The sequence below is a fragment of the Xiphias gladius genome, chromosome 16 (assembly GCF_016859285.1).
Source record: "Xiphias gladius isolate SHS-SW01 ecotype Sanya breed wild chromosome 16, ASM1685928v1, whole genome shotgun sequence".
NCBI lineage: Eukaryota > Metazoa > Chordata > Actinopteri > Istiophoriformes > Xiphiidae > Xiphias > Xiphias gladius.
In genome coordinates this window covers 12735316-12762673 of record NC_053415.1, presented here as the reverse complement: position 1 = coordinate 12762673, position 27358 = coordinate 12735316, and the positions used below count along the sequence as shown (strand labels likewise).

At 41.6% G+C, this 27358-nt stretch overlaps 2 protein-coding genes across 7 annotated transcripts; both read left to right on the top strand.

Moving 5' to 3' along the window:
* Positions 1-100: 100 nt before the first annotated feature.
* On the top strand, positions 101-10636 carry ehhadh (enoyl-CoA, hydratase/3-hydroxyacyl CoA dehydrogenase). Of its 6 annotated transcripts, none has more exons than XM_040149406.1 (7): positions 101-402; positions 2388-2491; positions 3609-3778; positions 4218-4329; positions 4968-5072; positions 7913-8254; positions 8584-10636. In XM_040149406.1, the coding sequence occupies exons 1-7, from the start codon at positions 329-331 to the stop codon at positions 9828-9830; spliced, it is 2154 nt and encodes a 717-aa protein (XP_040005340.1). In that variant the 5' UTR covers positions 101-328; the 3' UTR covers positions 9831-10636. The 6 variants fall into 6 exon arrangements, with proteins under 6 accessions (XP_040005340.1, XP_040005343.1, XP_040005341.1 ...); XM_040149407.1 differs by lacking the exon at positions 101-402 and adding an exon at positions 2078-2123 and having other exon boundaries at positions 2388-2445; XM_040149411.1 differs by lacking the exon at positions 101-402 and adding an exon at positions 2115-2123.
* Positions 10637-11491: 855 nt separating this feature from the next.
* zgc:162707 (UPF0524 protein C3orf70 homolog B) lies at positions 11492-26513 on the top strand. Its single transcript, XM_040149412.1, has 2 exons — positions 11492-11994; positions 23795-26513. Exons 1-2 carry the CDS (start codon positions 11811-11813, stop codon positions 24487-24489), a joined length of 879 nt encoding a protein of 292 aa, XP_040005346.1. The 5' UTR covers positions 11492-11810; the 3' UTR covers positions 24490-26513.
* Positions 26514-27358: the final 845 nt, after the last annotated feature.

Here is a 27358-nt window from a genome sequence, read left to right as displayed (position 1 = left end):
CGGTAATTACACGCTACATTAAGATAAGTCTTCTTAACAGCATATTAACATAAGAAGGGGAAAACAAATAGTCAGAATGGATTTTTCTGATTGGTTCCAGGCCAGGTGGGGGCGGTAGTGCTCTGAGATGCTGCCATCAACCGTCGTTCGAAAACAAAACAAAACAGAAGACTAGAAGACGAAGAAGAAGAGCGTCTGCAAACGTGTATGGCTACGCGGAGTAGAAGTGTGTTAAAGGTGATGTCGCCCTGCCGGCAGGAGTGAAGTTACAAAGTTCAGCCTGCATACCAAAAAGCAGCGCGACAACTCGCAGTGTCTGATCGACATCATGGCTCAATATAGTCGTGTTTCTGGGGCCATCGGCTTGATTACTCTCCAAAATCCGCCTGTCAACGCGCTCAGGTGAGCTGAAGTCACAAACAAGGCTGCAGAGCGTCTTTAATACAAGATGCCAGTCTTGTGGGAAGACAGTTTTTACTGCAACGTCATATGTTGTCGGTGCTTTTTCTTGTGGGGAAGCATTAGAGGTACAGTAGCCTTACCCGCACAGGCGAAGGTGGACACAAGATGACTTTGAGCGCAAAAGAGAGTAACGATTTGTGAGCTCAAGTTTAAAAAAAAAAAAAAAAAAAGTGTGGCGGGTAAGAGGAAAGGCTTTTATTAGATAAATCCGTTTTAGAATGTAACTAATTACATTTACCCAAATACTGTACTAAAGTATACTTTGTACTTGAGTATTTGCATGTTATGCTACTTTATACTTACTGTATATGTATACTTATACTTTTCCGATGCGAACACTTTCTACTCTACTTTGCACATATACAGCTCTGGAAAAAATTAAGAGACCACTGCAAAATTTTGATGATGATTTTACTATTTATAGTTGTGTTTGAGTGAAATGAACATTTGTTTTATTCTATAAACCACTGACATTTCTCCCAGATTCCACATAAAAATATTGTCCCTTAGAGCATTTATTTGCAGAAAATGACAAATGGTCAAAATAAACAGATGCAGTGTTTTCAGACCTCAAATAATACAAAGTAAACAAGTTCATATTCATTTTTAAACAACAGAATACTAATGTTTTAACTAAGGAAGAGTTCAGAAATCAATATTTGGTGAATTAATCCTGAGTTTCAATCACAACTTTCATGCGTCTCCACCAGTCTGTCACATTGCTGCTGGGTGACTTTATGCCACTCCGGGCGCAAAAATTCAAGCAGCTCAGCTTTGTTTGATGGCTTGTGACCATCCATCTTCCTCTTGATCACATTCCAGAGGTTTTCAATGGGGTTCAGGTCTGGAGATTGGGCTGGCCATGACAGGGTCTCGATCTGGTGGTCCTTCATCCACACCTTGATTGACCTAGCTGTGTGGCATGGAGCATTGTCCTGCTGGAAAAACCAGCAGAGCAGAAGCAAGCAAGTTTTCTTCCAGGATAACCTTGTACGTGGCTTGATTCATGCACCCTTCGCAGAGATGCGTCTGCCCGATTCCAGCCTTGCTGAAGCACCCCCAGATCATCACTGATCGTCCATCAAATGTAACAGTGGGTGCGAGACACTGTGGCTTGTAGGCCTCTCCAGGTCTCCGTCTAACCATTAGATGACCAGGTGTTGGGCAAAGCTGAAAATTAGACTCCTCAGAGAAGATGACCTTACTCCAGTCCTCTATTGGCCAATCCTTGGCCAATCCATGGTCTTTTACCAACCTCAGCCTGGCCCTTTGCTTCTCATTGATTAAAGGCTTTTTTCTAGCTTTACACGACTTGAGCCCTGCCCCTAGGGGTCTGATTCGAACCGTTCTCGTTGTGCACTTCACCCCAGCTGCCCTTTGCCATTCTTTTTGTAGGTCACTTGATGTCATCCTACTGTTGCTAAATGATATTCAAATGAGTTCACGGTCATCCCGGTTAGTTTTGTGATTCCATTTACTTTTGAGGTACTACTAGCACTGTTTTTGCCATCCAGCTGGTCCTATTTCAAGAGGCTAGTGATGACCACAGCAGTGGTTTTTATACTTTTCCTCGTTAAATAAGATTTGGTTCAGGTGATCCCCTTATCAGTACCTCATCAAGTAGAATGAGGTGTGCTTGTGTTGGAATTCAACAGACACTGGTATGGAATGGCTGTCATACATGTAGAGATGCTGATTTCAGAAAAATTTGCAGTGGTCTCTTAATTTTTTCCATATATATATATGTGTGTATATATATATCTATATATAGGTATAAAGATATATATATATATATCTATATATCTATATATAGATATATATCTATATATCTATATATAGAGAAATGAGATATATACATACATACATATACATACACCAATATTGTTAACCCAGTATCATGTAAAACCGTGTCTTATTTTTTACAGTGCAGCGGTGAGGCAGGGCATCGTTGACACGGTGAAGAGAGCACTCAGTGACCCAAAGGTGAATTCAGTGGTTATCTGTGGCCAGAATGGAATATTCTGTGGGGGTATGGATGTTTTTTGTTTCATCTTTAAAAATGGTAGCACTAATGTACAATAGAGTCCCTCTGGTCCTCAACAAGGGAACAATGGCAACTGCAGCTGTATTCAAATAGTGTTCACAAGCAATAAAAGAAATGAGTGCTATACCAGTTGAAAATCAGATTGTACTTGATGTCAGTGTTGAGTACATTTGAAGTACGTCATTATTTTTGGGTTTTAATTTCGCTATTTTCAATTATTATATACAAAACTTTCCCTAATTAAAAGAATAAAAATGCTTTAGGACATTTCCCTTTGACTAAAATTGGCCCACAGTGACAGATTGTGAATGAAAGCAGATTTCATAAATTTTTAAATTTATAATTTGTAATCACGATGTGGTGTTTTGTGGGATATGCTTATTGCAGAAAGCAGTCATGGAGGGAGGAAATAGGTAAGAAAAAGAGATGATATTACAATTATATTACAGCATCCACAAGAACACCTTCACTGGTGCTGATGGAAACATATGACGACGGAACCAAAAGTGAATAATTGCACTAGGAGGCTCAGATAAATGTTCCAGAATAGGCCTTGTTTATTAGTTAAGTGTAAGTGTTATTAACGAAACGTAAACTGTGGAAGAATATTTAAAAGTGAATCCGCACCAGTGCTGCAACTAACGGTTATTTTCATCATAGATTAATCTGCAGATTATTTTCTTGATTCGTTGATGAATCTTTCAAAACATGTATTTTGAAAAAATGTTTGCTACAGTTTCCCGAAGCCCAAGGTGATATCTTCAAATGTCTCGTTTTGTCCAACAGCTTTGAAACTAAAGATATTTATCACATAAGACAAAGAAAAGTAGAAAATATTCACTCTCGAGAAGCTGACATCAGTGAATGTTTGCTATTTTTTCAAGGAAAAACAATTGACATGACCAACTGATTTATCAAAATAGTTGGCGATTAATTTTGTTCAGTAAATTGTTTTGGCTCTAATCAGCTGTGTGTGAATTTTAAAACCAAAACTGGGTATGTTGTGTGATCTCCATTCAAAGACGACATCTAGAAGGATGTGGAACCAGATGCACCTTACAACACCACTGATAAAACATCATCAGTTTCATTTGCATAACAGGGGCGGACATCAAAGAGTTTGGGAAGAACATGTCCGGTCCTCCGCTGGTACCGATGATCCATGCCATTGAGGCTGCAAACAAACCGGTGGTGGCAGCCATAGAGGGGAGCGCTTTAGGCGGAGGCCTTGAGTTGGCACTTGGCTGTCATTATCGAATCGCACACTCCAAAGTTAGTTCATGCTTCAGATCTCTCTGTGTCTCTGTCTGTCAGTGTCTCTCCATTGTCGGTGCCGAGCTGCATCAGTGTCTGACTGACAGTGTTGAATTACATGTTACAGAGTGACTTGTCATTGAATTGTTATTGAATTGCCTTGTCTCCAGAGGCATTAAAAGTACGACTGGTTCATTTTTGTTTGGTCAGTTTAGAAAAAAAGAAAAGGTAATTCATACTAAATAACCAGTACTTTTCCGGAGGTAAGAAAGAATGTCATATTCTTGAGATGATCTAATTCTTTGATTTAAAACAAGATATTTATTTCTACCCTTCTAAGCCATGAAATCAGTGTAATGTATTTACTTGCCAGAGACAGCTGTGTCTGTGATTGTCATGCAGACCCACTGTTCAGTACCCTCCATTCATCATACTTTGTGCCTTTGTGTCCTTTCAGGCCAGACTGGGACTTCCGGAGGTGAGTCTGGGTCTGCTGCCAGCTGCAGGGGGAACCCAGCGTCTGCCAAGGCTCATCGGGGTCCCAGCTGCCTTAGAGCTCATCACCACAGGTAGCAAAGGCAGCTTAACCTTGCTTCATTTTTATAGCGTTATTGTTACAAGTTTAGGGAGTTTTTAGAGTACTAAACCAAGAATAGGAATGCGTCAATAAATATGAAGAAATCAAGATACACAATAGTCTATTTTTCTTACAGTGTTCTGTTTGTCCACCCACTCTTTGTGCATTTTACTTGGGGTTCAAATTGAGTGCAACATGCAAATGCTCCTGCATATTATAGTTATGAGAGTCAGTTATTAACATTGGCTTGGCAGAGCTGTAGATAAACCCCATACAGAAGAGTACAGCTGCTGTTAACGCTAGGTTGGTAGTTTACTCTGATGACCAGCAGATGTCACCATGTGTTTGGTTTTCTCATCATCACTACCAGTGAAACCTGTCATTATCTGAAACTTTCTTAACAAATCACTTTAGGCAAACTGTAATTCTTTATTTTTTTCGTCTTTAAGACTAATTTTGTGGCATTTTGCCTTTATTTGATAAAAGCCAGAATCAAACAAGGAGATGCAGTTATAAGGTGCATGTCTTGATCACAAGGCCACCAGGACGCTCTTATATTATTGCTTATCTTATAATTTGAAATGTCACATGTCACATATAGACCCTTGATGACTGTCATGTCTCCCACAGGCCGCCATGTCACTGCTGCCGAGGCACTGCAACTTGGAGTAGTGGATATGGTTACTGATCACAGCACTGTGGATGCAGCTATAAAGTTTGCCCTGAATGTTGCAGGTGAGACACAGGAAAAAAAACAACCTAAGAGCACAAGTTACCTACTAGTATGAAATCCCCCCGCTCTTCACTGGTTTTAAAATTAACTCAGTAGAAGGAACAGAAATTCCTCCTAGAGCAGTTATTTTTGGGCAAGTCTGACCTCAAGAAGTGTCGACATGTAGATTGTGGAAGTCAAAGGAAGCAGAGAACACGTCAGGCAGATCCTCCACCACAGAAGTCATGAATGTTTCATGGCTCTGTCAGATGTGCTCTGATGTCTTCACTGCTTTTGCTGTATTATTCAGAGGAGCGAAAAGGAACAAACTTTCGTAGAATATTAAAAATGGGCCCTCACCACTCATTTAGGAGGATGAGGATTGCCCTGCGCTTGTGAATCAGACTCATTTACCCACTGAATGGATTGCTAAAGTGTGCCACATCCCTGCAGTTCAAGAGGAATGATTTCTCAGTCTGTGTAGAGGATAACCCACTGAGATTCGCTACATGGTGATAATACTGACAGATCCACACTAGTAGGCTCAGATTGAAAAATAAATGAGAAATAAAAGAATATTTAAGACTGATTTTATTGTGCCCTTAAAAAAAACCTTGATCCTTTTTGACATGTTTGTTTTTCCACTACTCCTCTTTTGCAGAGGATGATCGTATTTTTCAAAACAAATCAACAGCAGCTATATTAATATGCATTTTATTGTTATTTTGAAGTAGTACTTAATATGCTTATTTACTTTTCTTGCTTACAGTTAGATAAGTTAGGTCATATTTAATATGCAGACATGAAAGCGGTATCTATCTTCTCATCTGAGTCTCAGCAAGAAAGAGAATAATCGTTTTTCCCAAAATTTCAAACTAATTCTTTAAGCATTTAAGAATGTTATATCTCCTTTGGTATTGTGAACCAGTACACAAACCAACAACTCTGGTGTGTACTTGTACTTGAGGGGAGGATGTATTTTGTTCAGGTTTGCCTCAGCGGAGCCCTAGTTGTACAAGAGCCTTTGATTCTCCTGCATGAAATGAAGATGAGACGATGTTTTCATGATTGTAGGTAGTGAGTTACTTGCTTCGGAGATGTCATCTTAAACAGCTCATTTCTAAGACATTGAAGTTAACATGAAACTTGTGAGTTTGTACTTAATACTGTGCCTTTAGCAAACAATCTCGCTACATCTGACATCTGTGCAAAATGTCAACAGCAAGTCTCGAGGATTGAATGTAAAAAAAAAAAAAAAAAAATTACAATCAAAGGATGAGTGCAGTCTTTGTAGAAATGCTTTTTTTTCCCCCACACAACACTGCCAAAATGACTTTGAGTGGGTGAGAAAGTGAGTGTTGTTAGTAAAGCTGAGGCTCTGACTGAGTCAGACAGAAAAGCCAACAGCACACAAGATAGGAGATTTGGGGAGATAAAGCAAAATCTGTGAAGATTTTGACGGCTACGCCAGTCTCGAGTTGATTAGCAGGGGTGTTAAATGGGGACAGGAAATGTGTGTCTAAATTTACAAATCAGCTGTAAGTGTTTGTGACATGGAGATGCACGGTTGGTGAGTCAACCAGCACAGAACAGATTTAGTCTTTCACATCCATAAACGCAAACAGAAGACACTACAGTTCTGTAAAGCTGGCACATAGATATTTATTTATGCAAAAAGCAGTTTGTGCACTGAAATTGATGCATGTGTGGGCTCAAGCACACACGCATACATTCCCCGCATGCACAGATTCGAGTCTCTCGCTGGTGACAAGATTAACTTTTTTTTTTTACCCCAGTAGTTGCAACATCTGCCCGCTACATCTGTCAGGACTACCAGGCTTCCCACTCGCTGCACAACAAATCCACAGCTCAACCATTTACAGATTAACTGCTGCAATAATGCCCTCCTAAAGTACATTGGATTCACATTGCACCGCCACACAGCATCTCATTGACATTTCACTGTGGACAGAGTGTCCATTTAACTAGCCTGAAATGACCTTCAGCCTTCATTCCTCATCTCTGATATATTGATACTGACAGTTGTATCAGACAAAATTATTTGTTAGTAGACAAAGTGGATACCATAAATCAGATGCGGCTGCTGTCTCTTTAAGCTTTGCCATGGTGACCCAGTTTCTGGCCCAGACCCACAGCTGAGTGTAATTCAGTGGAGCTGTGAAGGATTCTGACTACTGTCTCATGTAATCATGTCAGAGGAGACGGGAATGGGAATTAAGATGCTTTTAAAAAGGTTTTAGCAGAGTGGCTTTCCTCTTCGCTCTCATTGTTCTCAGGCTTAAATGACCGAAGACAGGAAGTCTTGTGTTGTAAAGTTTTTAAGCTCTAATATTAAATCTCCTCATGTGGTTTCACCTGGAGAATTGCTCTGGTATTGTTCCATTGGTCACAGACCAACTTTTGAGACCTCCCCTTTGCTCTCAGATCTGGGAATTTGTCAACTATTTCACCCAGAACCTAATTGTTGCTTTCCGTTTAGTTTCAGATCGGTCTTATTCAAGGTGAACTGTAACAGTGCACTGGCAGAGTCCCTCCGATTATCTTGGAAATGGTCTGTTAAATCACTCCGCTCCTGGAAGCTGCTGGGGCGTCTAGTGATTGAGTGGATGAATGTGCCTTAAAGTAATTATACCCAGACTGAGTGCTGTCTGACAAACTGGAGAAAGTGGAAACAATCAGTACCAATGAAAAACTAGGAGGCATTTTACAGTTTATAAAATAAAATTATGCAGGTGTACATTTTGATTTGCTTCAGACTTTTAACTGGCAGCAAAAGTCACAGAACTACAAGTAAAAAAAACAATTCCTCCGGAGTCTCTTTTATTCCATGTTTCTGTTTTAGGAAAACCACTGGATGGCCGTCGTATAAGCACCTATCCGTGTCCACGGCAATCTGATTTGGATTCTCTGTTTGAGGAGGTGATGCAGAAAGTGCGAAAAAGTGCCCGAGGAGCCATAGCACCAGTTGCGTGCGTCCAGGCAGTCCGGGCAGCTGCCACCCAGCCCTACCTTCAGGGCATGGAGCGAGAGAAAGAGCTGATGGCCACTCTCTTCACCTCAGGCCAGGCCCGCGCCCTGCAGTACTGTTTCTTTGCTCAGAGAGCCGTCGGCAGGTGGAGCATGCCCAGTGGAGCCCGCTGGGACACAAGCAAGGCTAGGCCTGTACATAAAGCAGCTGTCATCGGTAAGAGCTTTGGGCTTTTAATTTCTATTTGTCTGCGCTTTCAATGAGCACAACCACACTGACTCATCGAGCTATCTGTGTGGCATCCCCAAATTCACGTTGCCTATGGAAACTAAGCCCTCATTTACAGTTCAGCAGAGTTAAAATGGATGAACTCGCTCTTCCCTGCAGGGAGGATTGGATGTATGACAATTTGGATATGTGAAGCTCAGCAGCTTGTGCATAAAAATTGCAAGCTTTGGAAAAACTTTATGCTGCCAGGCCAAAACTATTTAAAGTCTAGGATTTTTAATTTTTTCTGTAGTCACCATGTGATTTTGTCATCTAAGGTCTTGGCACCATGGGGAGAGGCATAACAGTGGCCCTGGCTCAAACGGGGTTGTCTGTGGTGGCCGTGGAGACCCAAGAGAAGCAGTTTATGGAGGCAAAGCAGGCAGTGTCAGGCATGTTGGAGCGAGGGGCTAAGAGACGTGGCGTGGCCCCCGCACTTGATAAGATCAGTTACAGCCGTGACATCCAGGCTGTAGCAGACGTTGACCTGGTCATTGAAGCTGTGTTTGAGGACATGGCTCTGAAGAAGACAGTCTTTCAGCAGCTGTCTGCTGTCTGTAAACCAGGCACTTTCCTGTGCACCAACACGTCTGGGCTAGATGTGGACCACCTGGCCTCACAAACCCGCAACCCGGAATTGGTGGTCGGGATGCACTTCTTTGCCCCAGCCCATGTCATGAAGCTGTTAGAGGTGGTGTATGGACCACAGTCCTCTCCTCAAGCTGTGGCCACTGCCATGCAACTTGGAAAGAAAATGGGCAAAGTCAGTGTGGCTGTTGGAAACTGCCAGGGCTTTGTGGGGAACCGCATGCTGAAGCCATACCTTGAGCAAGCCCTCTTCCTGTTAGAAGAGGGAGCCACGCCTGAGTTGGTAGATCGAGCACTGGAGGAGTTTGGGTTTCCCATGGGTGTGTTCAGAATGTCAGACCTCTCTGGGCTCGACGTGGGCTGGAGGGTCAGGAAGGGGGATGGGCTGGTGGAGCCTGGATCAGGGCAGCCAGCTAGAATCCGAAAAGGCCGCCGGTACAGCCCCCTGGGAGACCTGCTCTGTGAGCAGGGACGGTTTGGTCAGAAAACAGGCCGGGGATGGTACCAGTACGACAAACCTGGCAGTCGGGTAGCCAAGTCTGATCCTTGGCTTCACAACTTTCTGGAGGAGTACCGGGCCCGGCACGGCCTGGTAGCACACCGCATAGACCACCAGGAGGTGCTGGAGCGCTGCCTCTATGCCCTGATCAACGAGGGATTCCGCATCCTGGAGGATGGAATAGCTGCAGGACCTGAAGACATAGATATCATCTATGTCTTTGGCTACGGCTGGCCCAGGCACCGCGGAGGCCCCATGTTCTACGCCGGCATGGTGGGGCTGGCGAAGGTCCTGGAGAGGCTGGAGCACTACCACCACGCTCACCCTGATGTACCCTACCTGCAGCCCTGCAGCCTGCTCAGGAGGCTGGTGGCCAGTGGCAGCCCACCTGTCCACAGTTGGAGGGAAGTCATCAAGAAACTCCACAGCCAGCTTTAAACACTACATTTCAGCTTTAACATCTTAGTACGCTTGGATAAAGATGATCTCACATTGTGATAAACACTATGGACTGCACTTACATTCTTTCTACGTAATACTAATAACGCAGATTGATTTCTTATATATTATGGTTACGAGTGATATTATAGGAGGCACCTGTGCTTTCTGTGATTAAAAATCTTAATATCTCTGACTGGCCAGTAACCTTGTGAGTCTACACTGAGTTACCAGTATATTCGGTTCACCTGTTCAATCTAACGTACAACCTAAAACCTACCAAAATCCTATCTTTGTGAAGCTTATAGAGTTTCTGTTGACGCTGTATCAGAGATGTCTTTTCAACTTGCAATAAATTGATTGTATTATTGTTCCTAATATTTTGTCTACCTCATGTATGGAAACAGGGGTGGACAAAAGACTATAAACAGTTTTCCATTCACTGCAACTGCTGCAAAAGTTATACTAGAGCTGAATGGAACACCTCTCCAACAGTGTCAACAGAACTGAACAGAAGTTGTATGATTGGAGGTATTGGGGGGCTGGTGTATTAATAAACTGGTAATTCACTGTATAGTGGAATTTGAAAAAAATTACTGAGATACAATGATGTAAATAACTTATTTAACTCTGATCTTTAATGACAGATTTCTATTAGGATCTCAATCTGCATTTAAATTAAAAAAAAAATGTTTGGTTATGAATTAATCATGTATAATACATTTGGGTACACTTTTTACTGTATGTACAATATGTAATATTACGAATCACTTCTGCATCTATCATCTGATGCCTCAATAAAGAAATGTCACATACTCATCTATTAGTTTTGAGTGAAGCATTATGTACAGTATTAATGTATTCATTTTAGCTATTGTTTGGGATTTTATTGCCTCTGTTATTCAGAAGCCAGATCCAGGTAACTGCTAGTTTAATCAGGCAAAGATTCATTTCCGGAGGAGAAAAGTGAAAATGTTGTTCTTCTTGTGGTGTGTGTGTGTGTGTGTGTGTGTGTGTGTGTGTGTGTGTGTGTGTGTGTGTGTGTGTGTGTGTGTGTGTGTGTGTGTGTGTGTGTGTGTCTATGTCTGTCTGTCTGTTTGAGGTTTCTGTTTTCTGCTGACTCAGCTCCGGCGGTGACAGAGGAGAGCTGAGGCACACGATTCTCAACTGCTTTTTATATAAATCAGTGGCTCGTTCCCGAGTAGGTCTCACGTCCAGCAGTGAGCAGATGTCAGGGACGCCACCTAGGGGCTGAAGGCTCCAGTCTGAGCAGCTGGATTACACTGGAATATAGCCGTGCTTCATTTTTTTTCCCCTGTAAACTAGATTTCTTAAACCTCTCACTGAAAGGCTAATGCATGACCAAAATTAGGATTTAAGAATCTTTATGGCTGTAAATTATTCCCAAGATGTTACAAGTTTCCACATAATCCGAAAATACTAGCCCATGAGCGAATACGTGCGGGTCAGTCGGAGGATGCATTCATTTTGGATCCAGACCCTGGTGTTTTGAAATTCGTAGAGGGACAGATGAAAGCCTGGGTGTGTGTTTGAAGTGCGCAGAGCAGCTGGCTTTGTGTTAGCGGACTCCTCCCGTTGTGTGATGAAGTTCAGATGCGCGCCGTTGTTCCGTACGCGCGTCACCGGCGCACAGAGGAGCTTCCCCGACGCGAGCGGAGGATGGAGAGATGTGTGGATCACGACCACGGGAGGCTCTGAATATGACACTGCACCTCGCTTTCTTCGTATGAGCACTAACCCAGCTGCTCTGGATTCAGAGATCCGGCACCGTCTTTCGCGTCCCCCTGTTCGCTTCCTGGGTTGCGTGGACCGTTAAACGTCGGCTCGGTCCCTCACGGTTATGTTGTAGTTTACCGGGACGAGGCTGCGTGAGTTTTGTGCTTCTTGTGCGGTTTTTCCTTTTTTTTTTTTTTTCTTTTTCTTTTTCTTTTTTATTCTTTTGATCCGGGAAATGTTGGCATGGCCGCCTCGGGAGCACAGAAGTGTCCGAAGAGTGAGAAGTTGGACGAGGCGCAGGCTTTGGCCAAGAGCTGCGCAGGGAGACCAGACTTCCTGCCTTGTGATGGACTCTCCATCTGCGCTACGCACAGCCACGGGAAGTGCTTCAAGCTGCACTGGTGCTGCCACTTGGGCTGGTGTCACTGTAAGTTTGTTTTACATGGTTTAATGGCTCTCTTGTTTAACCAGAAATCTAAATCACTGTCACTGTAATGGCCAAACATGCTGTGTATTTGGTACTCTAGTTCATGTTAGGAATGTAAAAGCATCAGTTCACTATAAGACCATACTGATACTGCTCATCGACTACAAAAAAGGAAAAATGTTGCAGATATTGATAAGCTATTGAAAAAGGTATAATGTGAGTCATTATGATAGGTTATGTAAAGGCTGGCTATCTCCTCAGAGGGAACATCTGCTGCCCCAGTGGTGTTACTTCGTTTTCCCCTAAAACTTCAAAATACATTTTACAGTCTTGTTTGTCTTCATTGCAATGATATCGAGGTCAAACTTCACAGTAAGATATATTCTTAATCAGAATCAACCCTTCAAATAAGACGCCCTTATATGAATAGTTTATGTGGTCTAAACAATGGAGGCTGAAAAATTCATGAGCAGGGATATGAATGTTTCAGATCATGGTTCGTGGATTTGGCACAATTTATCTGGTTTTGTTTTTACTTGTTTTGTAGACTGTGCTAAATGTTGATATGCAGCCCAGACCATCAGTATATACTGTACATTAACTTTAGGGCAGGTCTCGAAAATTTGAATCAATACAGTGCTCCAATATTCATATTGTGCATTTTTCGGTGTCAGTCTTAATGATGTGTTAAAAGTAAAAAGCAGAAATAATTGTAATTATATTGATTTTAAAATATTTTTTCTGTAAATCCACACATTTAAATTACTACTTAATATTTAAAGGCATTTAAGAGTGGAAAACATAAAAATAACACACTTAATCTTTATTTTTGATGTTCCCGTGTCTCCAGGTAGGAATGGGACTTATAGCCTATATGCATTCCTGGTTATAATCTGTCTGCTTTACATTATCAAGACTGTGTCCTTCAAAAGATAGTCTACACACATCGTGCCCATCCTAAATATGAGAGCACAGGTTCATATTTTCCAAAACATCAAAAAAAGTGCGCGCGCACACACATACACACACGCACAGACACACACGCACAGACACACACACACACACACACACACACACACACACACACACACACACACACACACACAAAAAAACACTGACTGAATCCACCATCACTCTTCCTTTACGTCACTGTTATTGGAAATACTTCATGACGTGTGTGTTGCCATCACACACTTAAATCATCATTTTCATTTCTGCTTTTAAAGTCTTGTGATGTTCTCTATTTTTCTTACTGTCACCATATCCCATAAAAAGACAAAAAAAAAACAGTGATGAACTGATACTGCTAACAAGTAAAGCATTGTCCATGTAGCTAAACCCTGATGTAGCTTATTCCTCTGTGCGGCAGCCCTTCATTGTTCAAAAACTATAAAAAACACATCATTCCTTCTTTACGATGAGCACGGGCACTCTTGTTTATTTTGACTCAATCCCACAGACATCGTCCTGGGTGCTGTAAACACTCTCTTGGGCAGTAATTGTGTACCAATCCACAACCGAAAATAGTTCCCAAAAGTGCGCTATTTATTCCTTAATGAGTAACATTTACCGAAAAAATACAGTGCCCAGCTGTTTTAGGAAATTACTGAGCCTTTTTCTAAAAATGAAACTATACATCTGTGACCCAAATTTAAAGGCTTACTTCCTCAGTTTTGGTCTTTTCATGGGATTTGTTGACATTAAGAAAAATGTAGAACAATGCCAGCATTGTCATCTAACGTATGTTTTCTACTTTTGGCCACAATAACAAAACATGTTTGGATGATGTCAAGTAGCCAGACAAAATTCGCTGCTATGCTTCGGTCACAGGCCTAATTTTTGGAGATATAAACTGAACTCTATTGCGTTATGGAGTAATATAATTTGTACTGACTGTTAAGTTGACTGCGTTGGTAGAGCACAGGGCTGCAGCTCCGCTGAAACGTGGACAATTTTCTTATCACTTTGAGAAGTGTCAGGGGAATTTTCAACCCCCGTGTACCTCAGACATTTTCTCTCCATTTGAACATTCTCAACCTGACACTTTGACACCACCACAGAATCCCAATAGCTGTGCTTGAACCTGACAGGATCTCCATCTCTTTGTGTTGCCCTAAGTTACCGCCATCGCTGGCTACCCTGGAAATCCTGAGATAAGTGTAAAACACAATCACCACCCACTCCGCACCAGTCAGTAGGGGCTTATAGTGTGCAACTGCAGAAGTCACATGGTAATCTTTGCCATGTAATCATTGGATTTAGATGGCTGCCTCCGTTCAGAGTGAGCCAAGTGATTTGAAATATCTGATGTGGCAGAGAAATGATGAATTCCGTCCAGTGTTTGTTATGAGCCACATCCGGGATTTGTGATTCTGGGCAAAGTCTGCTCAGTGTTACATCATTTGTAAACATTTAGACTCGCTCCTCCTTTCTGCTTTGAGATATTCATCACTCTTACTTAAAAGGTGCTGTGCAATGGACATGGAGTCCTTTGTACCCATGTTATTTAATTAAGGCTTTTTATCCTACAGAAGAAAGCCACGTCACAATGGAGCTTCGCACCTTCACATCTCTTTCCAGTGTAATTCACAGGTTCCTCTTGCACGCACCACAGTGGGAGTAAACCAGCCTAGACTGCTGAATCCGGCAGAACCAGGACACCCAGTGAGAAAAGTATAGCAGCGTGCTTCTGCATGCAATGTCCGCCTGCTCTCTTCGGCTCACACCTTTCTTTCTAGAGATGCATAATAACGCTGGATTCAAAACACTGACATGTTGTTACGCCCCTATCTCGTCCAGTTTTCATTTTGAACGTGCTTATGACAGTCGCCTGGAGTATAAACATGTTCCGAAGCTGATAATTGTGCATTCACCACAGGGAACCTTGCTAGACTGCCTTTTTAATTACATTTTTAATAGGTTTCCAGGGAAACAAACACAAAAGGTGACTTGGTTCAGCATATAAATTCTCAAACACAAATTATTTCTCTTTCCTTACCTTTAGAGCAGTATGGGGTAATTTACCTGCGACTTAATTCCTGGCTTCTAATGTTTCCTACATGCCGTTGCAAAATGAACAGCTTCAGGATGCTGGCTTCTGTACTCAGAGGTCACAAATCATCTTTGCCGGCTAAAGAATGGAGATTATGTTGCTTTGATGGCCTACCAGTAATTTTTACTATAGCTGTAACTTTGTTGATACCTTTGGCAGAGAAAATGGGGAAAAACTGGAATTGAATGTAGGCGGAGGCAGTGATCCCAGCTGGTGACAACATCAGTCCAAGCCTCTCATTAGTGGTAATTAGCTGTGTTTAGTGTCACCGCCAATATGTCATGTCTGACGAGAGTTTTTGCTCACAGCAGCAATGGAACCACCTGGTTGGAATGTTTTTTCTGTCTCCTTTGCCTCTACTTACTGATTACAGCTACCAGGCAGAGTGGTGAATTACTCGTTTACAAAATCTAACAAAGTCTAATGACTGCTGAACATTCTTGTCAGTCTGTTTGTACTCTTGTCAGCTCTAATTTTGTACGTTGGAACTTGTACTTCTGTCATTGACACAAGAAAGTGAGATCTGTCTGTCAGAGTTCGTCTGCAGTCTCGTTTGTCACACCGCGCAGCTGTAGTTTGCAGATCTTTTTAAAGGGAAATATGTTGGCTTATTGGATAAAGCTCTGACCTTTATTGATTGATTCACCTATTATTAAAGGATCGATATAGTGTTGGCACAGGCCTGAGGGGATGTTTTTTGATCGATCCTTTATGTTTGGGAACCGCAGCGCTTCGACCAGTTTAACTGCTGGTCTCTCAAAAATGGAAGCAGACTAACACCAAAACAAAAGTTCAACAAGTTTGCTCTTATATTTTAAAGGATATGTTTGGATTTTCTCAAGTCTCCCCTATTGCAATATCAGATTCCCTGTTTTTGTTACTATCCTCCCCTCATCGCAGCTCACGAAGTGGATGAGGAATTTGGTATTAAAAAGACTGTACCCTTGTAATATGCTCACTTGGTTTTGCTTCCTCAGACAGCTGAAGCCACATATAAACTCTCGGCTGAATTTTACAACGCATATTTGCACAGAGAAAGGTCACCTTCTCAAAGAAAGGGAGTTTAAATGAATGACAACTATCATGTAGTAAGTTCAAATGAAACCCACGTAGCCTAATTGTTATTTCGTTCACCCATGACAAGCTAGCAGGCGAGTTGCTCTGGTCATGCACTTTGAAAAGGTAGCATCACCCTCAGCTTTTATCCACTATTTTTCAGTGTATGGTGTTGAATCCAAATTTCACTTCTCAGATGGCTTGTTGTCATAATTACATGTTCAGAGCAGCTCGCTAGCTTCTTATGCATTAACAGAGACCAACAATTTTCACAGAACACATTTTGACATGTCACAGTGTAAATGAAAAAATTAACGATGGCTGAAATCCATTTAGCTGCTTCAGTTTCAGGGTCCTGGTATTCTTTATGCTCCCTCACTGGGAACACTTGAACAGAACAGAGCCGTTGTTAGTGTTATTAGTAACCCCTGTGCTTTTCTTACTATGACAAGTCAAAATGTCTGTTGTGAAAAAGACCCCATTAGCTAGTTAACTGATACTGTAGGTCGTGAAAGCACTGGAGTACGCGGCACAGCCTGTTATGCTTGTACAGTGAATTTTGAATTTGGTATGATAGTTACAGAATGAAATTTAAGGGTTTTTTTTCTACTGTCAAACAGTTAATTGAGGCCTGTGGATTTTGTCCCCCATCTCCAAGAAGGTAGTTGCATTAGGAAGGGATCACTTCACAGCCAGTATTGGTAGGGGGGATGATTACAGTGATAAGTAACAGTTTAAAAGTATACATGGTCATGTTAGTGTTGTGTTAGGATACACTCGAAGAAATCTGATCCTTTTCCTTTAAGGCCTTTACGGGAGTTTAAGTTTAATGTTTGCAATGGAAAATCTGTCCAGAGGCTTGCATTTTTTCACTACGACGGCAGACTAAACACTGGATTTCAAACTGGCTGTAAGTCAGGAGCAGCCTGTGCCTCTGGAGGCATGAAGCAGGAAACAGGAAAGGAGTTTCACATGATGCTGGGTCAGACCGTCCCCTTCGCTGAAACCTGAAACTTATGTTGTTGCCCCAGCTGCAGCCCCTTTGTTGGACAGATTTAAACACAAAGGGCAGCGGATGTGTGACCAGACAGTATCCTCCAGCCAAATGGGTACAGCAGCTGTTATGAAGAATGATAACAATCTGCTAAGATCATTTATTTTGTTCACCCAGTTTTGCCAACATGCTGCTGTGAACTGATATGTTGCATTTAGAGTACCGTCTGCACATAAAAACTGCTGGTTTTTGAGTTTTATCTCTTCTATGCAAAACCAGTCATTGGTAATTCCTTCATTATCATCCTTAGAAGAAATTATTACCAAAAATTGCAATAGTAATGGTTTGAATTCATTAATATACAATTGGCTTGCATCTCGGTCTAATGAAACCTCAGTATCCAAACTTGATGCAAGGGTGGCAGATTTAAAAGAGGACAATTCAAATAATAATTGGAACATAGCCTGTGAGGAGGCTCAGACACAAACAGCAAGCACAAATTTAAAGCCACTGCAATATAATTGGTTGATGCTGACTTAAAGTATGTAACCCCTGTCAAATTGAATGAATTTAATGTAATGTAATGAGTCTCAAGAATGAGTCACACATTGTATTTGGGCGAGTGTCAAAATGAAGAAATTCCAGAGGTAGGTGATCAGTCATGATCATTTTGTCCGTGAATATTTCAATAGACTCCAAGATGATGTTGCTACACTTGTATCCAACAGATTTCAATTTGACAACCAAAAGGTAAAAATGTATTGATTATGTATAAAATATGTTTCAGGCAAAAGGAATGATATCTTTTAACTGTAACAAAACTGTAGCACCAACAATTGGTGCTTGGATCAAGAATGTGGCGCAATGTATGTCAATGGAGAGAATAACATATACCTTGAAAAACCCCTTGAGGGACGTTGTGTTTGCTGAAGTAAAGACTTGCAGTGTAATATATTGCATAACAATGCTGATGTCTGAAAAGTCAATAAAGACATTGTTAAAGAGGGAAAAAAAGACTGCTGGTTTTGGCTCAAACATAGAAAATCAAACTGAGCAGGTTGTTAATGACTCAGTCTGTAGTGAGGCTTTGATATAAGCCGATATTAAAATAACATAATCCGTGAGAGCCGTGGTGCTCGTTCATCTTGACTACACGTTAAGCTTGTCAACAACGAACCTCTGTCTCCGAGTGTTTTCCTTCCAGTTGCAGTCTGAACGGTGAGAAGCCGAGCTGAAATTTGAACAGAGGGATGTTGAAACTCTCTGAGAGAGAGTGAAAGACTGATGGTCTACATCCTGCATTATTCAGAGAGACTATCCCCAGTATTAAACCAGACTGTGCAGTTGCTGGCCCGCCACAGGCCCAGGAGAGAGCAGAGGAGACCTGCAAGATGGAGAGGGGTTTTAGCAGAGGAGCCGGGGCTCCTCATTCCTCCTCCAGAGAGCAATCTGTAACTTCCTAGGAATGAGTTGGCTGTTCTCCCGCTTTCTCATTAACCTCTTGCACTCTTGATTTTCACAATAAATGTCTTAAAAACATCTTTTGACTGTATATAACATTCTCTATCTCTATATCCCAACTCTTTGATGAAGGCCCATGATTCTTACACTGCCTAAAATAATTAATCCCAAGTCTCCCTTATATATATTGTAGATATTTTGCGATGTTCTCTTATCTCTAGGCACCCTTCTTTGCATTTCCACGAGCAGAGTTCGTTTCCCTAACTGTAAAGTAGCGGAGAGAGTCACCTTCACGGCTTTTAACTGCAGAAAACACGCATTCATAATTACATTTTTGTTGTGAAGAGCTGTTATTTCCTTTTTGAAGTATCCAACAGCCTCATTTACATTGCCTTTAGTTAGTGATCTCCCACACGTCTCCGTGAACTTGTTACTTTAGTAGCATTTAATGGTAACATAATGAAAGCCTTTCCAGTGAAGAAAAAAGTAGGAGTCATTCTCCTTAGTCAAAGTGCAACATGTCCTGTGGCTGTTATTGTTCTGGTCTATTGAGGCTGCAGTCATTTGAAAACATTGTGTCTGTGTTTCCTGTGCTGTTGATTTGTCTCTGAATGATTATAGGTGTAAAGTGGTAGGTCTACAGAGGAGCTCCTAGTGTGCGATTCTGTAGCACTGACTTACATTTACTGTTGCTGCTTCAGACGGCTAAGTGTTATTCCATCAATTATCATTGTGACAGGGCTAGAAATGTCTTGTGACATCTTGCTGCCAGTTATCTCGAGGAACAAGAAATACAATGCAAAACAACAAAAAGGAAGAGAAATGTCAGATACATCACCAGTAGCTGTTATTTTACCATTTTAAGGTGGATTTGTTTTTTTTAACCCTCACTATTAAGGGATAATCTGGTGATACTCATTTTTTCTTATTGTCAACAAATCCTTCAGGAAGACCAAAAACCCACAACCAACTTTTGTCTGTGTGGACATTTCCTGATAAAGATTACTCTGTTGTTTAATGTTGTCCAAAAACCATTAAGTATAGCAATGAGCCCCACTGTTTGGACTGGGTGACATGTCATGCTTCTCATACCATGAACACACACACTATAGTTTATGTAGATACAATCCCCCCACACACACACACACACACACACACACACACACACACACACACACACACACACACACACCTTCCTTGTGCTGTAAACCTGGTTTTTCAGTTAGAAATAATGGGCTAGGGTCTGAGTGGTACAGACGGGACCACGCCCTTTCTGGGATATGTTGACAAAAAGAAAAATATAGAATTTTTTCAGCATTGTCCTTCAATGGAAATCTTCCTAACCCTAGACGAAGAACTGAGAATTGGCTAAATGTCTTTAGCATGGTGAATTTTTCTATTTTTTTCTTTCTTTGTCTGGGCCTTGTTAGTATAGAAATACAAACACACATACCCAGCTCACACACAGGGCAGAGGGCGAGCGACCAACGACCGCCTTACAACTGACATTGTCATGCGACGGCTTCAGCACTGGGCAACGCAGAAGGGTAGAGTACAACTGAATATCAATAAAGCTGCGCAGACAGTGTTCACTGGCTGTCAGTTGCTGTTGGTTTCAGTGCTTGGTGAACAACCTGAACAGTATAGTATTCAGTTCTCCGTCGTGCTCTGTTGAGATTTTTGTCATGTCATTCACTGAGTCCATTTAAGTTGTACATTGTTAGTCCTGGCTGATATATATATCTATATATATATGCAGTATGAGACATTTGCAGAAGCCAACATTTTGATACAAGAATTTTAAATTAAAAGTCCCCTGTAGAGTTTTATGTAAACAAACAAATGTTATGTGTGAATTCAGTGATACTCACCAAAACCCATTGTCCGTCCTTGAGGTCTAAACATTGAACGTATTTCCCTTGTCATAAAACATTTGCAAAGACAATTTTTAATGTATTTTAAATCCTGCATCCTTTATCTCCATGTTTACTGGCTTGCAGTCTCCCTCTCTGTCTTTCTTGGTGCATTGCTACAGTTCTCTGACGTTACCGCTCCCAGCTGTTGATAGAGGAGAGAATGTAAATGGTGTCACCTGCATGCTTGTGCATGAGCAAGGTACAAACCAAACAGGGACCCAGTTGTGAAAACGTAGCACCATAGCTCCACTAGTGGTCAAAACCTCCACAGGTAACCTTTAAAGGATCATAGTCAAAGTATGTGAAATATTATGTAAGTATATAGTATGCAGTAATACTACTATTTGTAACAGAGCTGCATTTGTAACCTTAATAATAAATGGAGAAATCAATGTCTGTCTGTCTGTCCTTCGATTTTCTCCACTCCTCCGATCAACTCCAAACCTCACGTGTATTTTTGAGGACCCAAGGAAGTGCGGTGTCGACTGTGAAGTTTTTTGAATTAGCAGTTCTCAGGAAACATAAAAAGAGGAACATTAAACAACAGTCGGTAAGGGCTGGGGTGACTCATTCATGCAGCCAACGTCATCGATTAGCTACGCCCGGTCAAAGCATGGATTCCCTGGAAAACAAACTGTGGCTACAAAACCTCACATGGGATCATCTATAGTGTGGGACTATTTTAGACAGAGACCCAAGCTCTGCAAATTGGAAATGGCTTATCACAGCAGTACAACTGCTATGCACCTTCACTTGAAGCAAAAGCATCCCAGGGGGCTTTGTTTAAGATGCAGCAACAGCAAGACGGCGCCATTTTGTTTACTTTTAACTTTTATCCCCCCCCAAACATGATGTATTAAAATTATTAACAGATGGCATGACAATTTATGAACTGCTTCTGTTATGGTAACGTAATGTTACACCATGTGTTGTCTAACGTTATTCGGCCGTATTTTCTGTTTCCTTTAACAGCCATGTATTAGTGAGAAAATGGCTTAAACCAATGTAAAACTGTTTCAAATATTTTACTTGCTGAGGCAAAAATGCATTTGCCAGTGATTTTACTTACTCCAATGTTGAAATAAATACATTTTACAGTCATTTAAAGTTTTAAGTCAGGTTCTTCAGTAAAAGCACTGATTCTCAGGTTCAGGAAGCAGGTTGCTATGACACAAATTGATTAAATTAATCTACACTCACTTGCCAGTTTATTAAGTACACCTAGATAAAGCTAATGCAGTATAATACAACAGGCCTGCAATACATCTTCCCTTCATGAGGATTATAATGTATTAACATTTTTTTTACTGAATCTGAGGTGTTGATTTATTTTAATGGTCGTTTTGGAGGCTGTGATTTGTGGTGCTGTTGAACTGTTCTGGGTTATACTGAGAGGTGTTCCTAATATTTCGTTAACCGTAATTCATATAAATGGAATGCCCAGAGGGACGGAGTATCTTAGAGCATCCAGTCCAGGTATTAGAAAACAGAAAGTTGTGTTTTGCTTCACATGAAGATTCTCATCTCTTCCTTTTGCCAGCCTGAGTGAGATTAATCTCACACATAACGCACTATCCTCTGGGGCTCAGAGAAACAGTGATATTTCGTACTGAGCGCAAACTAATTCTACATTCTGCAGATACCTTTTAAATCTACAGAGAGTCTCTGCAAGGCTGTTGAGGACAACCGGTGTTAGTATGTTGTTAGCGCCATATGCCTGCCTGTCTTGTTGCCTGTCTATGCATCTGTCTGAGCCCTAGTATTGTTCTTGGTATTTGAAACTCCAGATGGATGAATGCACTTTGATGTAATACTAAAAACTAAATGTCAACACATTGCCCTTTACAGCTTTAGATCTCATCTGTTGCCACTATCTCGTCTGCCTGAATAGGCTCGTCTCAGTCTGAACATGGACCATTGAGTTTCTCTCATCAAACAGAGAATGGCTGCTATTCCCCCTTTTGTCTGTCCCAACATTAGCTCCTGTTTTTTGTGTTAACAATGTTTACAAGGTATACGGAAATCAAGCTTCAGTCACAGCCTCTTTTGATCTCTTCACACTGGGGGATAATAATTTTTGTGGATTCAATAATGAAGTAGTCGCAGTGGATTTTGTTAAAACTATTCCAGCACTGTGTCACTGAATAAGTTCAAATAGATGTCTTTTGTGTGCTGAAAAAAAAAATCTCATCAGCATTACAAACTCTCTTTGTCCATTCAGCAATGTACAACAGAGCCACTTCCCTACTTTGAAGTACTTTGATTTTTTTCACTGGAACCTGGGAAAAGAGTTTGATTGAATGGGTCCCCCAGCCAGTGAAACAAAAGACAAGGACACAGAGTGAGAGGAAGCGATGCATAGGACTGTCATTTTCTTTAGTTTCTCCCTCTCCAGGGAGCCAGTTAAACACACATCTGAGCTACACTATTCAGACAGCGCAGCTTGGAGTTGGAGGCAGTGGGCTGCAAACAATGAGTAACATTTGGGAGCAGTCATTTTGCACACCATCAGTACATCGGTCGCCAAAATGGGAGACATAACTCACATGGAAGGCGCTGCAAATTTTTATTTGAATACAGGCTTTCTTCACAACAAATGTATTTATTTGAGGTTTAATGTGACACTAAACAGTACATCATTCTAATCCACTGTGTTATTAATCCAGATGTAAATCAGCACCACAGAATGATTTCTGAGCTGTAAACGTTGTTGTATGGCCCTACTTCCATATGCCACGTCATCCTTTTTGAATGGAGTCTTGCATCAGTTTTTAAGGGTCAAAAATGATTGATGGACTGCTCCGGGTGTCCTGGAAATTATGTTTCACTCTGGTAGCAGCGCCACCTCAGATGGCAGTGGCAAGAGAGGTACTTTTGCCTTTTGCAGCACAAAACGCTCTGTGATTTTTCATCAAATACACTACAGGAGAAGAAAAGGGAGGGATTTTGATATGTAAATGCTCAAAGAAAAACACACAACACTGAAATTTTGTCACCTTTTAAGTTAATATGGTGAACATATTTGCAAACACTGGAGTAAATGGGGGGCAGTGTTAACATTCATTAAGAATCGTGTTTCTCTCCACCTGATGAATGCAATAAGTCTAATATTCTCTCTCCTTTTAACCCTGTGTTGTTCTCCACCAACTCCTGAGGGTAATATGCGGCTCTTTCCATTGGCAATATAACAATATTGAGTACAGCAGCTTTCAAATCAAAAACTATGATCTGTGATTGTCTACAGCCTAGTGTTTTGTCATGAAGTAAAATCCAAACGATGAAAAGTATTTTCTGTTTTTTTTCTCCCCCCCCCTCCTTTAGGCAAATACGTGTACCAACCCATGACCAATGTGTGCCACCTGCCTAGCACAACCGTGCCACCTGTCGGCTCAGAGTACAGTAACACCATTGACCTGTCCGTCTCTCTGGCTGAGCGTTTCCTGAAGCTTGCCCCCTGCTTCCAGTCCCCGCCTCACTTGGAGTCGCCCAAATACTGCGTCATCGCGGACCTGTTTGTGGACGACTACATTGTCAAACGCATCAGTGGGAAGATGTGCTACGTGCAGCGCCCCCCCCCTCCCTTACCAGAACCGCCTCATCCTCCCACCCCTCCTCCACCTGCTCCAGCTACACCTCAGATGCCCCAAAATCCTGCTCAGCCTCGGCAACCAGTCAAGCCCACGCTGCCCACCCAACACACAGCTGCACCTGCGCCTGTGCAGCTAGTCCAGCAGGTGTACAGTGAACACAAACACCCCTCCCCTTTGGATAAGATAAAAGGCCCCAAAATGGACCACTGCTCCTCTCCATCCAGCTCCGAGGACTCCGGCATCAACGCGCTGGGCCTGCACTACCTGGAGTCCTGCGAGGAGGAGAGCGAGGAAGAGGAGGACGACGAGTTGAGCACAGATGGAAACTCCAGCCCCGGCAGCCTCTGGGATCAAGACGACTGTTCTGTGCTCTCTCCCTCCAAGTCTATGATAGAGATCATTGAAAAGATCGAAACAACTGTGTAAGTGACATGGCATCGACCTGGACACCAGCTGAGAGGGAGCGACGCGTTTAATGAGAATAACACTCAAGGATTTATTTTACGTGGACCAGTAGAAAACAAATCCCCCTCTCCAAGGCTTCAGCAGGGCTTCCGGGTTGCTCTGAGTTGAATTTATTTTTCCTGCAGGTGGCCGAGGACTGCACGTCTGCATTCACACATAGCCTCTGCTCTGACCACTTCCCCTGCATGGAATGAATTCCTAGAACTTATTACAGTAAAGAAGAAAAGGAAGCACAAGAGTATCAAGCACATGCATGGTGGACCTGGTAATCATACAGTGAGAAATCTGAAAATACAAAAGAATATATGGTAGTTGTGCTTCCTTCTGAGGAAAGTAGAAAAAGTGAGACATTTTTCTGAAATTTCTTTTTAGGCATGTATTACTGGAGCTAAATTATGTATAAACATAGGTGGTATAAGTAGGTTATATGATGATGATAATAAGCAGTGAAGTAATTCTTAGTGTTCTGGCAGTCGGATTTTATTCTAATTCAGCATTTAAGTGGCAGATAAGCGTGCCATTTCTTGTTCTGTGTGTTCTTGTTCAGTGGCCCCACCCACACGTTAGTAATTCTGACTCTTCAGCGTAATAACCAGGAGGCCGGCTACCTCTCGTGGGCCTAAAGCACATCAGCCTTTTAACCCGTTAATTACTAAGCTCCGAGCTGCGGGCGGGGACGACCCTGATTTTATCACGTTAATTAAAAAATGAAGAATCAAAAAATTGCCAGCCCACAGTTTGTCTGCACTTTACTGACACCAACACAAGCAGTAGTTAGGTAGGTCAGTGTTCGACAATCAAAGATTACACACAAGCACATTCCTATAATGTACCTGCCAGTGAGGACCAAGGATACTCTTGTACCTCTTAAAACCATTTAGTTCACACATTGTTCTGACCACCTTTTTTCTGGTCAAGCTGACTTGAACTGTAGCGCTGTTCAAGGTTGAATGGGGCGATAAGCAAAACATGACTTGTACTGACCTCTATTAGCAGCCAAGAAATTAAATAGCATGGACGTGTCTCTGGCACAGCTACAGTGACAACAGAAGGAGTCACATTGTCACAGCAGAGACTAGTAGGACACCGAGTGAAGAGGGATTTTATCTAATATATACATATAAACTTATACAATAATAAACTGCATTTTTATTTGCTTCCTGGGCTTGAGAGTGAAATGTCTTGTGATGCTGGCTGAAAAGGGGATTCTGGGAAAGGTGTTCAGACTAGGTTAGAGCTTATGTCACCGTTATTTCTTGCTACGGGGAAGGAAAATTCATGAACCTCTAAAAGAAGATTACAGTAGGTATCGAATAGGATGCTGAATCGTTTTTTTGATGTTGTGATGGACATAATACTATAAGTAATACACTCAAATATGAAATTAGAGAGATAGCCCATCATCAGTCAGTTAGTAAAATGAAGCTGGGCTGGGTCCTTTTTTTTTTTTTGCTTTTCTTTCAATGTTTAAAGAGTTATTTCCCAGAGGGTTATCAGCAAAAGTCACTAAAATGTTCACAGATATGTATTGCTGCAATGCTACAAACACTAGATGTGAAAAAAAAAAAGAAGAAATTTTGCATGACTGCGTTCATTTTCAGAAGTTTCTCATGTCAAAAATCAATTTAACAAATTTGTGATTCAGAGTGTTCAAAGAGCACAAATCCTGTATTTGTTCAAATTCAAATAACAGCCCTTGCCATTACCCTGAACACAGACCCTCCCCAAATGCAGTTTAAAACATGTCTTATGTTCTTATTGTTATATTATTTTCATTTGAATAAATCTTAATGAAACTCTCTTTTCCTCCCTTTGTTTGAAATGTGTTAACATTTTCTGCAAAAGAAAGTTCAGATCTTCTTTGAAATGTATTCAAATTTTCCTCCACCTGAAAGAGATGACTAATACTCTCCAGAGATTTGGTGGAAGAGCAAAGAAAAGTGAGAGCTGCACTAAAATTGTGTCATTACTTTAGCTGTGGTTGTTTGTCTCCCCCCTGAAATGTCTTGAGGAATGTTCCTTGTTTTTGCTTCTTACATGCCCTCCTTTGTAACCGTTACTCACTAGCATAGAGAAATTACTTCAAAGAGAAAACCAAAACCAAAAAAGTGGGCAGCTTGCATTGGAAGAGTTAGGATTGGAGTCCATTAAAAGATGACCCGTGCCTCAATATTAGTATTGCATACAATACTAAAAAAAGAAATAAAATAAGAAGTAAAATATCGGCTGGAGTTACACTTCTCCATCTTTTTACACTCGTGTTTCCTCTTATTGATCCACACCAATGACAGTGGGAGAGACCTGTCATGTCTTCTGGGCCTTTTGTCCCAGACAGTCTTCACCACATTTTGTCTGGTAGCTTATGTTATACGAGACCATGCAAGCGCCACTCTCACCTTGACTTGGAGCCCAGATTGATTTCTCAACGCTTCTCTTTCCCCCCTGCATTGTGTCTATCGATTCTTTGTACTCCGCTAGTGCAAAGAGAAAAGCAAGGCCGGGGATGAAATGCTAATCAGTTTATATAAACGTACATCACCTACTCTGGTTAGCAATGAAGAGGAGGAGTGTGCAGCTGACTGCTGGAGAGCCTGGATGACAGCACGGAGTGGGAGAAGAGAAGAGAAGAGAGGAGAGGAGAGGAGAAAAAATGGGAGAGAGTGCACTGAGGGAGTGCAGCGACAGGAACAGGAAAGGAAGCTCAATTGGATGGAAGGATGATGATGATGCAAGCACATGTAAAGTCTGAGGATGGACAATCTGTGTGTGTGTGTGTGTGTGTGTGTGTGTGTGTGTGTGTGTGTGTGTGTGTGTGTGTGTGTGTGTGTGT